Below are 16,546 nucleotides of genomic sequence, written 5' to 3'. Positions count from 1 at the left end.
CTGCTGTTCAGTTCTTGCAGGTCTCCATCAGAATTTGGGGTGTGAAGCTCCTGGAGCAGTGGTGGCCAAGCCTGACCCTGCCTCTGAGGTGTTCCTTGCAGTGAGGGCTATGTTTTGGTGCACGTGGTTTGTGCCGCACCTGAACCTCCAAAGCTTCCCCCAGGGAATAATTTTATAGAGCTATACCTGTGCGTTGGAAGGCAGAAGGTCTGTAAGAGCTTTCCCACATGTCCACAGCAGCTGCCCGGGGACTGCAGCACAGCTTGGTTAATCTCTGCAGCTTCTATAGCCTGGGTCTCACCCCGCTCTTTTACTGTAGGTCTGGTATCATGCTTACACTAACTTCTTTAAAAGCCGTGCCAGCATCTGGATTTTCTCGTGGGAGGATCAGATCCTGGCGGCCATTTGTTGGTTTAAAAGCCCAGTCCACGCAGCACTTGAGGCCAGCTCTGCAAGGAAGCAAAGGAATGGTGGCCAAGAGACCAATGCCAGGGCCAGACAGTTTCACTCTATACAAGATGCTTTGCTACTTCTACTTTATTTCATATTTCACTTCTAGCTGCTTTTCTTTTGCTTTTTAACACAGTGAGCTCTTCCCAGAGCTCTTCGGTGAGATTGCTGTGGATGCTTAACATGCCTGTGATTTCAGGATGCTTAATAAGCCTGTGCTTCTCTAGAAAAAGAGACTTGCAGCAGTAATATTGGTGTGTTTATTTTCTACAGGGTTGATAAAGCCTAGTGTTCTCTTTCTTTCTGGCATCTAGTTATTCCAGCATAGTTTAGTGATATCAATTCCCAACAGTAAGCAATGCAAAGGGGTGACCTTTGTGTGTCTGGGAATAATGAGGCGAAGACATGGATCGCTCTCTTTCTGCACAGACAGCAAGCGGCAGCCTTGCTAACATGCTTTCAGGTAATTGCTTCTGATCATTTTGGTAGGTACTTATGCAATTTGCTGTGGAAGGAGCACAGGAAATATTTACCAGGCAGGCATGCCTAGGTTGCTCTCTCATTTCTTTTTTCTTATCAGCAAAATATAAACCCACAGCTTGCTGACAGTGAAACCATATGTTTCCTCTTTTTGACAAATCAGTTTTGCAATACAGATAATCCTGGCTGTACACAAGAAGACATATTTTGAATTACTTTAATTTTTACATTACTCTCTATTTTTCAGAGAAATTATGTATGTTTATTTCTGAACCCAGAGGCTGGATGAATTAAGAGCTTATGGAGGACACTATGCTTTAGTGTCTGTCTTTACTTTGAGGATAGTTATTTGTCGTATGCAATAACCTGTTTGTTGTAGCCAGTGCAATTCTGCACCGCCAAACAGCAGCATCAGATTCAGAGGGTATCACTGGATATCCTCTCAGCATGAGGCCAAGCTGAGAATTGCGTTTATATAAATCAGCTCCTGCTCTATAAAAAGCTGCAGAAATAACTGCAGCAACTGGAACCAATAGAACTGTAGAATCACAGAATGTTTTGGGTTGGAAGGAACCTTAAAGCCCATCCAGTGCCACCCCTGCCATAGCAGGGACACCTTCCACTGTCCCAGGGTGCTCCAAACCCTGTCCAGCCTGGCCTTGGGCACTGCCAGGGATACAGGGGCAGCCACAGCTGCTCTGGGCACCCTGTGCCAGGGCCTGCCCACCCTGACAGCCAGGAATTTCCTTCCAATATCCCATCTTAATCTACCCTGTTTCAGCCATTCCTCCTTGTCCTGTCCCTGCAGGCCCTTTTCCAAAGAAGTTCCTCTCCAGCTCTCTTGTAGGCCCTTTAGCCACTGGAAGGGGCTCTAAGGTCTCCCCTGAGCCTTCTCTTCTTCAGGCTGAACAATGCCAGTGCTTCCACCCTGTCTCCAGAACAGAGGGCCTTCAGTTCTCTAATAAGGGGATTTATTAAATTTTACAGTTTTTCATTTTTACATTTCTGGGTGCCAGTTATGCAAACCAAAACCTGAAGTTGACATTTTCTAGATATTTATAAAAGAAATACAAATTTAAATGTAAATCTGGTCAGCACAAATGTTTGTGTTTTACCAGGCAGCAGTGCAGCCTCAGACACCAGTCTCAGTTGAAAACAAAAATAAAATTAATTCTAATAATAAAAACAATAGTAAAATTCTTGATTGTGGTAGATTTAGTCTGATAAACATGCCTGAAGAGTATTCAAAAAAAGAAGTCTATATGGAACATCTGCTTATGTAAGTATAAGGATGGAAGCTTACTTAAACATGATTCTTTGGAGATGTAAGGGTAAAATTAACCCAGCAGAAAACTGAATGCCATGGCTCAATATGAAAACATTACAGGTAGCTAATAGTGAAGGACACTAGAGCTTGCAGGAAAGTTTTCCAAAAGCATTTTTAGAAGATAATTGATTATTAAAATTTGGGCAAATTTTATACAGAGCAGCTCAGTCTCAGCTTGGTTGAAATTTCAAAAAGTCATTCTAGCAAAGCTCCATCTGGGCATTTCAATAAATGCATTTGTGAAAAGCAAAAGGCAGTGACACATTTAAGTTTTTGGCTTTAGTGGGAAGAAGTGGTATTGAATGCTCTTAAAAGAAGAACAGCATTTTTCCTCTGCACAAGTGCAGGTACATGAAGTTGTTGATGAACTTTCAGCTCAGGTACAGAAAGTTTTGGATGTGTAGCTCTCATTGAGAGGCACCTCTGTGGTTCCAGCTCCAAATACATTAATATGAGAATGATCATCTGGGCATGATCCATGGTGCTTTTGCAGCCCAGGGCCAAGCATGGAAATACCCACATTTTCAGGGGATGCTGGCTAGTAGACATTTCTGTAGAGCTCAAGTGGAGCAAAAATAAATTAAAGCCCCCAGCTGAGGAATGGTGCTGACAAGGTCACTGCCACTCAGAAGGTTGATGTCTTGGCAGACGCCATCCTGGGCAAGGACGGGGCAGGGAAGGTTCAAAACACTCCAGCAGCTACAGCTGCACACGTTACTCAGGATGGTCCATGCTGGATTAAATTAAATAGGTCTTGAAAGAAAAGATCCAGTGCCAAATTATTTGTTCTTTGGAGAACAAGAGTGAACAGTGAGTCCAGGTAAATTGGCAGGTGTAATGGTAAACAGTGAGTCCATTCACTGGCAGTGAATGCCTCCACTGAGGCTGCATGTGGTGGCCCAGCAGGTGTGCATCAAGTCCAGTTCAGCTCTAATTACTTTTTGCATCTTGTGCAGCTACAGGAGTCACCAATGTGAACTCTAAGAATGTGGACTGATCTCTAAAAATAGCCTTGAAATTGTGAAATAAAAAAAAAAAAACAAAACCCATCAACGATATGTAAAATCTTTATTTTACAGATAAGGGCAATGTTTTCTCATAGTAAACCACAGAGTGATTAAAATAAAAAGAAAAGCCCAAACTCATAACATTCATTTGGAGTGAGAAGGAAAATTGTCCAACGCATCCTGTATGTTCCAGGAATGGGATGTGGGCGGGAAGAGGTGAAGAGAAATCAGTCCTATAGAAAATATTTGCTCTCACTGAGGCCAATTGCTGCCGTAGTAAGTGGCTGAAAGAAGTGGCAAAACAAACAGAAATAATCAGCATGGAATTAAAGAGCTATGGTTTTAAAAGCTATTGTTTGGTGCATATTTACTCAGTGGATTAGCCTAGTAATTGTCACTGTGACTTCTTTTTAGTCTTTTGCTGAGATTCCTTTTGGTTTGTTTTCCAGGGGCAGGGAGTTTAGGAGCATGAATTGGAGACAGATAGGTGGGACACCTGTCTTCTGTGGAATGATCTAGGGGCTTAACAACAATAATGACATGAGGGATGTTTTAGCATTCAAAATAAAATAGATTTGCTAACAACATGTGGTTCTGTTGGGATGTTCTCATAGAGGCTGCAATTTATTTTTGCCTGTAGATGTGGAGAATATATCTTCCCTCTTTCAATATTTTTGTACGTGTCATCATAGTGCTTGCAGCACTATACCTCTGAGTTTTCTCAAGTCTTTGGAAATCCAGTGAAAAATAGGGAACGTGGGCTCTGATGCAGAAGCAGTGCTGGTATTCTGTAAATGTTAAAAATATCTGAGTTTATAGATTCTGTCAAAGCACGTGTACAGACCCAGAAAAAGTATTTGTTACCTTTGAAGTTATCTAGATGTTATATGTTGTTTTAATCATCTCTCATTAAAAGTTTTGTTTAAAATTACTGTGAACAAGGAATGTTGTGACAATAAAATTTAATGTATGAAGTTAATAGCTAATGTTAGGTGGCCAAGGGGAGAACTGCTCCACAGCTCAGAGAGGAGCTGTATAAACAACAAAGCAATAGAAAAGCGAAATGAACAAAAATGTATTAAAATTTAATGATTTAATGTAAAGCAGAGTTTGTCACTTGAAAAGTGAGATAAGTTATATGTGTATGTCTTTTTATGCTCTTCCCTGTGGTTTTGACCCCGCTGACCCCTTTCAGCCAAGCCAAAAAGACACGCAGTGCTTGTAAAGATTAGAAGTTACAGTCAGATCATGCCAAGATGCTACCAAGTAAGGTGAACTGCATGATCAGTCCAGTAGATCTTGGAAATCTGTGTGGGGGAAGGCACATAATGAATACTCCCAGGCAGCCTGAGTACTAAATTGATCAGAATCCAACAACACAGGGATCCATATGGGACCATGCCACTCAGAAATTACCTTTTTTTGTGTATTTAGTGTTTTAATGTTCAACATGTGCCAGTCTGAGCAGATAATGTCACAACATCAGTTGCTTTGTGCTGGGGATGAGGGCAGAGGAGCTGTTGAATGGCACTGATGGAGAATAGCCATGGGCTGATGCTTGGCAGAGCAGCCAGCATTGGCCACCCCGAGGTCTGGTATTTGTTTTGACCATGAACTGTGACTGATTTACAGTCTGGTGTCAATGAAACCTCAGTGGATGGCTTCACTGCTGGCGGTGGCACTGCATTGTGTTTGTGTTCTCTGCAGGGCAGTGCAGCCACCTCCTCTCGCCGCAGTTCGGCTCGCTGCAGGTCCTTCAGGGCAATGGCACCGAGGTGGGCACAGTGGTCACCTTCCAGTGCTCCGCTGAGCACCAGCTGGAGGGAGCGGCCATCGTCACCTGCATTTGGGAAGGGAACAGCACGCAGTGGACAGCTGGAGTGCCCTCCTGCAAGCGTAAGGTTCTTCCCAAACCGTGCCCCTCCCTCTGGGATGCGCTGCATTCCTCTTGCCCTGTCTATCCTGCAATGTTAGGATTCTTCCCAGATGCCTGTGCAAAGAAAAAGACAAATTCAGTTTTCTTCAAAGTTGCCCCACTGATGGTAATTCCGCTCCATATATGTTCTGACACGCCATTATCATGACACACAGAAAAGACTCTGTTGGATTCATCCTGATCTCATGTCACTGGGAGCACCTGGAATAACTGTGCCCCCAGCTAAAAGCTGTATGCTTCTTTGGAGAATGCATGGGCGTCTTGGTTTAGAGACAAGTTTAGGAGAAAAACACTCTGGAATGAGTGTTTCATCTGAAAAAAAGGATTCCAACAATCCCTTTCCACCAGTAAGAAACTAATACTAGTGGATGAAAGTGAAAAAACCCATCAGTTTATTGACAAACAGATCGCCCACACTGCACGGGAGAGAAAGTAAATAATGCTAGATATTGAACGGACAGACACATGCACCCTCCTGCCCTGGAAAAATAAAATAAACCAAAATGCCAGAGCAAAATAAAAACCCACAGCGGCCGGCAGCAGGATGGGGAGAAAGATGACACCAGCTACTGTCTCAGGGAAAAAACCAAAAGGTTCACACAGCAGCTGGCACAAACAGATGGGAACCTGGTGAATCTCTGGTGTTGGTCCCCTGGTGAAGCAGGTGCGCTTTCCCTGCCTGGCTTTTTCCCAGGTCTGGGGCCAAAAAGGAGCAGCCCCTCCCTCCTGCCAGGCCCGGCCGATTCTTCTCCTGGCACTTGTTCTCTCTGATCTTGGACCAAAACCAAACCTTCCAATTCACCTCGAAAAGCAGCTGAAGGATTGCTGCTGTAGCCTCTCCCAAACTCAGGAAAAGGAAAGAAAAAAACCAAATAAATTTCTGCCTGGACTAACAAAAAAACCCCAAACTAGCCAAGCAAAACCCAGACTGCACCATACCCCCAGATGCCGGGGCAGTGAGGGTTTGAAAAAGGGCCCCAAGACTCCCCCTTCTCCAGACCCACGTTAAAGACACAGCAGACATTTTGGGGCATAAAGCAGAGTATCAGGGAATGGGCCATCATCATAAATCACCCCAACACTATGGGAATGACCAACTGATGTGCAAGCATATTTGCAAACCTCTTATCTCCTAGCTGTCTTTTCTGACAATGTTTTTGCTGTAAAAGAAGCACAGTGATATTTTTTTGAACAATTCTTGGTTGTTGCAGCTGCATGGGATATTTACCATATAGAGAAATAGTGTCTGAATGACAACAGCATCAACTACCTTTTAGCTGTGTTTCTGCTTGTTTATGATAAGGTTGCTAATAGTTTGACCAGAAGTAGACCCAAGCAAAACTTGGTACCTCTAAGCTTTGAGGTGCCTCAGACCTCGTGTAATTTCAAATCCCTAGTGGATACATTGCTCTTACAGACACTTAATGCTCTCTCCCACACTCAGCTATTCTTACCTCTTCTTTGGAGATCCCATAAAAGAAAAAAATGAGAGAAATCCTTCCCCCCGAGGCTGCAGAAATATAATGCTTTGTGTGGAGCTCAGCTGAACCATTTGGGATGCTGGGCATTTTGACATTGGGAGAACTAGCTGAGTTTTGAAGCAAGACATGCTTCCTGCTCCAAGTGAGTTGGCAGAGATCTGTGTTAGCTGTGCCACATCACATTCCTACTCCTCCTTTTGTCTGGATGACTCGCTTCCAGCATCAGATCCCTGTGAACACTCAGCCCTGCACATCACTTCTTCCATCCTGCATCCTTCCCCAAAGAGAGGAAGACCTGTTGTTTGCTGCCTGCCAAAGAGGATGTAATTACATGAAACTGTCCTTGCTCTAAATGGCTTCTTTAAGCCCATTTATCCGTGTTAGTATTTGTTTCTGTAGCTTCAGTCCTTGTTAATAAAGAGTCTGCAGTTCATCTGCATTTGATCTGCAGAAAGACTTGTACTTTTAAGCTACTGCAGTGCTAAGGGCATTGTGTTTAATTAATTGCAGTGGTGAAATGCTTGTGAACAATTCATTAGTAACTTATAAACTTAAGATTTTTACATAGTCTGGTTTGAGGCTTGCATAGGTCAAAGCTGAAGCCAAGAGTCTCTGGTATCTTGACACATAGTAATGTGAAAGTCCTCACTGAGCAGAAGTGTGAAGCAGGCAGGCTTCAGCATGGTTTAATGAAAATGTGAAAGATAAATTCATGGACTAATCTTAGAAACGTTTCTGTGTTTGCTTTGCTGCAGCCATATCAAAATACGAGACTTTTGGCTTTAAGGTTGCCGTGATTGCCTCCATTGTGAGCTGTGCTGTCATTCTGCTGATGTCCATGGCTTTCTTAACTTGCTGTCTGATCAAGTGTGCAAAGAAAAGTGAGAGGAGAAGAACTCAAAGGTAGGTCAAGAAGACAGTTTTAATAACAATGTAAGAGTGTACATCATGTGGACCCCATTGCTGTGATAACAAGTGCTTCAAAGGATTTGCTGCTTGCAGCACTACAATGATGTTAATTACTTAAAATCCTTAATTTGTAGGTCAGGCTTAAGGGATAGAAGGACTTGGAATTCTAGAGTATTTAAATACCTGGTGCCTGTTAGTATCAGATAACCTCAACAGGCCTAGGCAGATCTGGATTTATCCAGGATTATGCAGAAACTGAACACATAAATCTTATTTTCTGGCACATCATTTCTCTCCTCAAGTTATTGAAGATTGGCAATATTGCCCCTTCTTCTCTATTTCTTTCCTTTTTTCCTTTCTTTCTTTGAACACTGCTGGGAAATGGAATCGCCCTGTGTCAGAGCCATCCAAGGCCTCACCATCTACAGAGTATCCTCAAAGCTGTCCCAGCATGGGGCTGCAAGGACGGAGGATTTTGTCTTCTGGCTTGGAATACAAATTGGTGGATTATAAACAGAAAAAGGAAAAAGTCAAATTTTCAGTCCAGTTCATTATAAAAACTCAGTGTGGGTAGTGTCAACAGGAGTGCATTTGCCTGTAGGCTGGAGCCAAGCTCACGAGAGCACCCACCTACAGTCACTGCTGCAGAAAGCTTTCCAAGGGAGCTTGGTTTCCCTCTCACTTTTCTTGCTGGTTACTCCCACCAGGCCCTCCAGTGGAGTGGAGGGAGACTGGGGAAGACAGTAGTGAAGGTTTCTATGCTGAGCTGTGATTTATCTGAAGCTGTGTGGGAACCAGCTGAAGGGGGAAGTTCTGTCATTTGAAATCCAAGTGTAACCAAAATAAAGATTTTCTATTTCTCTTAAAAGATTTTTTTGTGTCAAAAAATGAAAGTCCTTAGTATCTGTCATAATATTCAGGTTTTTACTGGTAGCATGAAATAAATTGCTTTGAAATGAAAGGTTAATTGACATTTTCTAATTGCCACTTTTCTTTTTGATAAGACTATTCATATCACAGTCCTTGTTTTTCATTTATTTTAAATGAAGTTTTGTAAAAACTAGCCATTCTTATTTTTGTGATGACTTGATATTTTTCCTCTTACAAAAGAAAAGCCCTTCACACTAGACATAATGACCTGATTCTATCATCAGGCTGTAAAATTATTCCTTTTGCTGAGACTTTCTCAGTTCCCTGCTCCCCTGTGCTTCTTTCCCTGTCTCCTGAAGGAGCTGCTCCATCCCATTGGCAACATAGTCCAGCTCCAAGGGGAAACCTGTGGGCACTGCAGGCATTGTGTATCTTATCCCTTCTGTCAGAAAGAATTGAAGTCATGTACAAACTGTCCACGTCATGGGAGAAAAATTGACATAACCCTGTGCGAAACTTGTCAGGTGCAGTGGCAGCATCTCTGTTGGTGATGGAGGTGGAAAAGTGGATTGACTTCTGAATGCACAAATCATTAATCTGACAAAAAGCTGCAGGCTTGATAATACAAAATGTGAACTCTTGGGGAGGAAATAATGAAGTAAATGTCTCTTAGAGCAGATCTGAAAGATGAGGTAAGCTGTACCTATGGAGCAGAGAGGATCTCCTCACCTTGCCTGTAGCTCTGAGGTCTGCATGTCTGCTTCTTTTGGCTCTTAGTTGGTCACCTGAGAGATCATCTCTGCCTGCAAACCTGCCTTGCATGGTGTCTAATGATCTTTGAAGTGCCATCTTGTGTTTAATAGAATCATAGAATCATTAGGATTGGAAAAGAGCCTTAAGTTGGACTGTCAACACAGCACTAACACCACGTTCACAGCTAAACTGCCACATCCACATGTTTTGAAGGGAAAAGGGATGAAGGCTGCTAAAAGTCCTTCCACCATTCAGCCTCCTCATACATCTTGAGGAAGCGTGGCTGCTGTTTTCTTTGGAAAGAGCAGGATTGCATCCCAAGAAGACAGATATGGCACCAAAATCAGCATCGCCAGTTCTCACAATTTGATCTCCCATCAGCCAGTGAGAGTGTCTGTGATTCTGTGAGTCTTAGACTTCTTTTAAAAACAAGAAAAGAAATGGTGGATTTTTTTTCTCACCTCAGAGTTGCAGAGAGCAGCATGAAAACAGCTCTGAACATTTCCAAAAGAGAATTCTGACAGTGAGGGAATATGCCATCACTGTTATGCCTTAACAAAGGCAACACTACCTGTCTCCTTCATTTTTAAGTCAATATCTTTTCAACCTGCCTGGTGAGTTTGAAAACATTAAGAATAGCAGTGATGCAAAAAGTCACAGAAAATAATTTTTTTTCCTGAAATAATTTATCCCATAAAATGGAGAGGATATAAAGTCTTTTCACAAAACAGGCTGTGGCCTGATCTCAATGTTGAAGGTCCATTAGAACACTGACACATCATCCCACCCTTATATGCCTTTTCTTACTACATGTAGTCTGGAAAAACACGGAATCAAATGGACATAACTCTTGGAGGTTTATTTCTTTGAACTATCCATTGGTGCTCATAAGAAAATCATTTGTTTGCTTGTTTTTTGAGGAGTGCTGGACAGTATTTAAAATAACACTATTTTACACAATAATATTTATGCTATTGAAGAACTCCCTATCTTAGGATGTTATTTAAATCTCTACAAGTTTGGCTTACACATGAAGTTCAGCATGTGTTTAAGTGCTTTTTTCAGTAAAGCTGGAATGAGATTTAAGCTCTAGAGACTCAGGTCTGTGGTCAGATAACAGCTCAGCTGTACAGTCATATATCACAATACCATTTCTACTGCTTGGTATATTCACAGAGAAATGCAGTTGTGGTACCAGCTGAGGACTGAAGAACTAGAGCACATGCAAGCTGCTTACTTTGGTTTTAAGGGAAGGAACAATAACAACAACAATAAGAAACTCAGGAATACATCTGTATTTGGTGACACGACTAACATGGCATATGATAACCAAGGCTTCTACAGGTAAGGCTGTTGAAATAAAGTAGGTTTGAATGAGCTGATGGGATCCTGGCTAAACACTAACCAGAGCTAAAACCAGGTATGAGAGCATACCTGGTATATCAGTCTGTGCACCCTTAGCCAAAAGTCTGGCTGTTTTGGGTATGGAGAGTGGGCACTGCTTCTAATCAGAGATAGAAGTGTCATTAAAGGTAATTCTGAATAAAACTGTCCTGGAATTGCTCTTGGAACAGATGTGACCCTTCCTTATTTACACTTTGTTCTCTTCTTCCACTCAAATAAGGGCTGTTTAATTTCGAGTGATTTCTATTCTTTAATTCTGTAAAATTAATAGATATGCAAGGTGAGATGTGGGAATTCTACTAACAGATTTCATGAAGACAACAAATGGCCTGTCAGTTTTGTATTCCAGTTGCAAATTGGTTTTTTTTTTTTAGCATGTGTAACAAATACGGCTAAATTTCCTCATCCTGTGTTCATCTGGCTTACTGAGAATAGGAGAACAATGCAGGCACTGGGGAAGTGCAACCACGGAGCTGGGCTGTGCTGGGAGGACCAGAATGAAAGGACACTTTACCTGTCTGGGTGATTGCTGTGGTACCATTTCCCCTCCAGTTTGAGGTGGGAATGTTGGCAGCGTGTGCCTGGAGGAAATCTCTAAACCTGGGTGCATGTTGCTGGAGTGGTGAAGCTGCTACAATGTTGATTGTCCAAAGAAATAAATACAGACACGTGGCATGGTTGAAAAACAGCAGCAAAACTGAGGGCAGGCAGACCCAAAGGAAAGATTCCATATATTTCTGCATATCCATGGTCAAGAACCAAAAGAGAATTTAACCAAGACTCCTCAGGGAAGGTTCGGGCTTGACATGAGTAGGCATTTGTGTACCCAGAGGGTGGTTAGACCCTGGAATAGGGTCCTGGAGTGGGGGTCAGTGTTGGTGGCCCATGCTGGCATTGCTCAAGGGGCATTTGGACAATGCCCTTAGCAATGAGGTTTAGTTTTTGGTCAGCCTTAAAGGGGTCAGGTAGTTGGACCCAATGATCCTTGTGAATTCCTTCCAACTGAAATATTTCAGTCTAGTCTAGTCTAGTCTAGTCTCCTGTAGTCTATCAGCGCCCTATCCCTATTCTATCCTACCCTATCCTCTTCTTGTGCTAAGGTTTCAGACATTTGGAGGAACTGCCCAATGCATCATGAGATCTCCGACACAGCAGCAATCCTCCTTGGTTTTTCTAGGCAGGAGCTGTCTGAAGAGCTGTCTGAAGATGAATCCTCTCCTCCCTGCCTTTTCCAGGGCTGTGGTACATGCTGTTTTCTGCAGCCCAGCCATGGGAAGTGGCTCTGCAGCCTTCTTAGAAGGGGAAGTTGAGATGAGTGCTGCCCATGTCTGACAAGGGAGTGGGTGGAGGCCTGACAAATTCAGTCATTTTTACGATAGCTGTCTCTCTTTTCTTAAAGAAACTATTCCGCTGCTTCTTGCAGCATATGAAGTATCTGGAAGGGTAAGAACTCCTCCACCCTTGAAGAAGACTCTTGAGTATGTCTTAATTTATTTCTGACTAGAAAAGCATGTAGGTTGTGCTACTTTTCAGACTTAATTGAGTAGATTTTAGATTAACATTTTGATTTGGTGCTTTAGGGTCAAAATACTGTAAGAAGAGATAAAATAAAAAGCTAATTCTTTTAGGTAAGGCAGTATAAAATAAAAAATCAATTATTTCAGGCAGGTAAGTTATTAACAAATACAAGTTTACAAAACAAATAAAGGTTTACAGACAAATTTAGGATTAAAACACTCTCATCAATTAAAGTGGGGCCTTAGTATGCTGACAAGATAATTTTGGCTGCAATGATGTGACACAATGTGGATGTGGAGTGCTGATGGGCAGAGGTTATAAATAACAGAGAAGCCCAGCTGTGTGACTGTAGGTACTCCACTGTGCTGTTCTGGACCTGGCTGCCACAAAATGAGAACTTTCTCCCCTCATGTTTGAAGCATATCACAAACATCATGAATATGTAGTTTTGCAGGGAAACATTGAATTGTAGTGGCAACTGCATTAATTATAATGATCCTCATTCTGACTGCTTTCCTGGTTGAACAAATTGCTTTAAAATGATAAGAAATATGTGTACAAATACCCGGGATCATTAACTACAGAGTGCTGTCACTCCAGATGCCACCTCTTTCATTTGGATGTAAAGAATCATAATGAGGATGAACATACCAATTTTTAGCAGAAGGTCTTATATGCATGAGCTGCCAATATTTACAGTGTATTTGCTCAATTATATTATTGAAATCACTAAATAATGTTGAGCTAAATAATTCACTAAATAATTATGAGGAAAAACAAATTACAGATCATGGTGCTGCTGGGAGGGAGGTGTTTCCCCAGCGTTGCTTCTGAGAAGTTCAGAGCAGAAGAGATAGCAGTTTTCTCTGTGGTGCAGAGGTTTAAGCCAGATTAGCTGAAAACAAGAGTCTGTGTCTAGGGAAGGGAGATTAGCTGCAGCCCTGGGCCATGTAGTTAGAGAAGAACAATGTCCATGAGCCTCCAAAGCAGTCCCCAGGAGGACTGCTGGGCAGAGAGCTTGTCAGCATGATGGGAAAGGCTCATGGGTCTCAGAGCCTGACTGCAAGATGTACCAGGATGTGTTATTTTGAGTTAATTATTTTCTGATGAAGAATAATACCTGACCCTGCAGTAACTCTTCTCTGGAGCACTTGCATGGGCACCCACCACCCGAGACAAACAGCCCTCTGCCATCCCAGAAAGCAGCAATGTGGGAGAGCTAGGATCAGGCATCTGCCCAAGAAGGCAGGTTGTCCTCTGCCCTATGACAGGCACAGGGTAAAATATCAGTAAAGAGAAACTTAATGGCAGCTGTCCTTCCTCTGTGCCAGCTGCTAGTAGTGTTTGAGAGATGGAGTGAAGATCACCGAGACGTTATGTTAAAGAAATGGGTGTCCAAAAGAAGAGTGGGGTCAGCTTAATGCAGACAGGGGCCTACACTCACCCACTGCTCACAGTCAGCTGTAGCTGCTCCCCAGGTATCTCAGTGTTTGACAACCTTTTCTGTGAGGAATTTTTTCCCAATATCCAACCTAAACCTCCCGCAAAATGACAGAGCTTAAAAAGTGCCTTCAGTTTTCAGCAAGGAGGCAAAGCTTCACAGCAAACTAGTGCAACAGCCTCAGCAGAGCTGTTGTTCTAGGAGTACAGGGTGAAGAAATGCAAATAAGCAATTGCTCTGATAAACATCACTGCCAATTTTTAAATTTGTAAAGAATTGTCCTGTCTTGTCCACTGCTGTAATGTACATAAATTAAATTTTAAACATCCCTTAGGAAGAGGACTGTCCTGTGCTTGTTTAAGCAATTTGTAGCATTTACACTTGTTCTGTAAGTGAAGCCATCAGTTCCATAAAAAACACAAGGAAATGCAAGTGTTCTGTGCCAGAAATGGGATCCTGAATCCAACTGGAACCACTTTTGGTCTGACAAAATATGCACAACCTACTCAAACATTGTGAGAGCAAACAGCAAACCCTTCTGGCATGAAGAGACATTAAAGAACCAGGCATTCCTCTTTTGGAACTTATTTCTATATCAGCATCTGTAGAAGCAGGAGCAGCACAGATAGCAAGCATAAAGAAATCACTGAGAGCTCATTTCAGTTTGCATCATCTTTCTAGTGATGGTCAGAAATAGCCACACCTTGGCTCTGTTGCTCTGCTTTTCAGTGTAAAAATTCTGTAACCTGTCCTGGAATAGATACTCCCTTGACTCAAGGGATGTGCTGATTTTTTGTAAGGGAGAATTGATGATCCAGCATTTTCCATACTCAGGACAACTGAATGTAGCTGTACACTAGCTCCTTTTCATTCTCTGTCAGCTAAGATGACAACCAGAAAAAAAAGTAGTCCAGCTCAAAAATGCAATCTAAAGAGAATCAAAGAAATTTGGTGTGTTTTTTTTTTTTTTTGTCTAGCAGGGAAACATTTGGAAGAAGTTGGGCATTTCAAATTTGGACTGCTTAGAGGTGAATTATTTTTCACAGCTCTTAGTCAAGTTACAAAACATCCTCTGTGAAGTAGTTGATCTGACTGCAGAAGCTAGTCAAATGGAAAAGCCCGTGTCTCAGTAGGGTTAAAGTCTGCCTTTCAGCTATTCACTCAGCTGGAGCATATTACCAAGAAGAAAAAAATCCTTCTGCAGAGAAGCAGGCTGGTATATTCTCCTACAGAATGTATTTTTAGTCGCTGAAATTTTTGTACCAGAGACCTTTCTGACTACAAGATGCTTTACCATTCTACCTGGCAAAAAGCAAATAAGGTCAATCTGGCAATCCAACAACAAAGAATTCCAGCTGGAAAGGTTTTGTAAAAAATCACAAAGCCAGCATGCTATTAGGAGAGGCAGCTCAGCATTTTCAGCATCACTGTGGTGTTTAATGCTGCATCACATAGAGCATTCATTGATACAATTGTATGGAATTGATACAGTACCCTACACGAAATGTTTGCATGGGACCATGAAGGGAAGGCACCAGCATAGGAGAGAGGCAGATTTCCTTTCCCTTCTTTTCCCTGCTTTTGCCCATGACTGGTCCAGCCTTGAGCTTCTCTATTCATGGAGTTGTTCTTTTTTTACCTCTTGTTTTTCCTGTGCTCTGTGTTCCCCACCACCACCTTTTAGAGGCTCAGATATACCCAATACCTTTCAACATGCAGGTTTCAAAGAAAGCTGAGACAGGGGAAGCAAGCTGTGGTTTCACCCTGGGGCCTTGTTAGAAGGGTAGGATAAACTGGCTTTTAAGTTACACCCATTTCTGAATTTCAGTCTTAATTGTCATTGCAAGAGCTTGAAGAGGGCATGTACAGCAACATGTGCTTTTAATAGAGCTACTATTATTGTTTTCATAATGCTTTCCTGATTACCCCAGGGTCTTGTACAAAGCCACTAGGCATACAGCAAGAAAAAATCCCCTCCCATCCTCTAGTATAAAAGCTGTTTTGAGAGGCAGTGCCAGCACCAGGCAGCTTTGTGGCTGCATTCTCACACGTCTCAGATGTCCTGTTAACAGTGTTTTCCCTCCAGCAAGGAGCATCTCTCAAGTCACACAGAAAAATATTTTTGTGAATCCTCTAAATCCCACTGACAAATGCTGTGATGGCTATTCTTCTCCCCTGATGGGAGTTCCACATTTTATCGGTCAAATAAAGGCTGTCTTTGTCTAATGCATCATGCAGTTGGCTCTGCAGTGTCCGGGGCAGGTTTATATAGCCAGGTAAGGGTGCAGAGTAGGGTTCTGATCCTCTTGCGGTGGTGTTTTGAAGTAGCCCAGTTGGGAACTGGAGTTAAGGAAAGTTGAAGTGCTTGAAAAAACAGTCACACTTATTCAGGACAAAGTACAGAGCTTCCAAGGATAAGAGGTGAGCAAACTGAAGACTGTGTCTGACTGAAGGTCATGCACACAGAGCAAAGCCCACTGCATGCACAGTTGTCCCTTGGTGACACTGCAACCCTCTTAATAGCTCTTCTCATCCTCTGCTGAGGTGAAATCCCACTGTCCCTCTGATGTCCTCAGGGTTTAATCTATTGCAGGGAAGACAGGTGCCTACTGTCTCACCCTACACTGATAGAATCACATAATGATGGAATGGTTTGGATGGAAAGGGGCCTTAAAGACTATCCCATTCCCCCCCTTGCCATGGGCAGGGACACCTTCCACTAGACCAGGGTGCTCCAAGCCCCATCCAACCTGGCCTTGGACACTTCCAGGGATGGGGCAGCCACAGGTGCTCTGGGCACCCTGTGCCAGCAGATGTCAATGAAAGCTTAGTAGTTCCTGAAATGGGAGGAATGGGTTGCTAAGCCAGGAGTACATTTCTTCTCCGAGTACAGTTTTAGCCAGTGTGGGTTCCTGAGTGGTGGACTATGGGTAATTGAAGTGTTTGTTTCACAACATACAGCTTTTTAGG

At 42.6% G+C, this 16,546-nt stretch overlaps 1 protein-coding gene across 3 annotated transcripts in view; it reads left to right on the top strand.

Annotated features, from left to right (window-relative positions):
* SUSD3 (sushi domain containing 3) overlaps nt 1-16,546 on the top strand; it is a 31,149-nt gene that overhangs the window by 9,685 nt on the left and 4,918 nt on the right. For 2 of the 3 annotated variants that reach the window (XR_007778634.1, XM_050979341.1), the window contains exon 2: nt 10,390-10,557. Coding sequence is in view for 2 of the 3 variants with exons in the window: in XM_050979341.1 (XP_050835298.1) it covers nt 10,390-10,557 (168 nt within the window). In the remaining variant the exon portion in view is untranslated. Of the gene's footprint in view, nt 1-4,971; nt 5,161-7,436; nt 7,585-10,389; nt 10,558-16,546 lie in introns of all 3 variants that reach the window. The other variant, XM_050979342.1, reaches the window with a different exon arrangement.

Source organism: Serinus canaria, chromosome 12, assembly GCF_022539315.1.
Source record: "Serinus canaria isolate serCan28SL12 chromosome 12, serCan2020, whole genome shotgun sequence".
NCBI classification, from domain to species: Eukaryota; Metazoa; Chordata; class Aves; order Passeriformes; family Fringillidae; genus Serinus; species Serinus canaria.
Note: the sequence above shows the minus strand (reverse complement) of the source record. Positions and strands in the feature narration are given on the sequence as shown.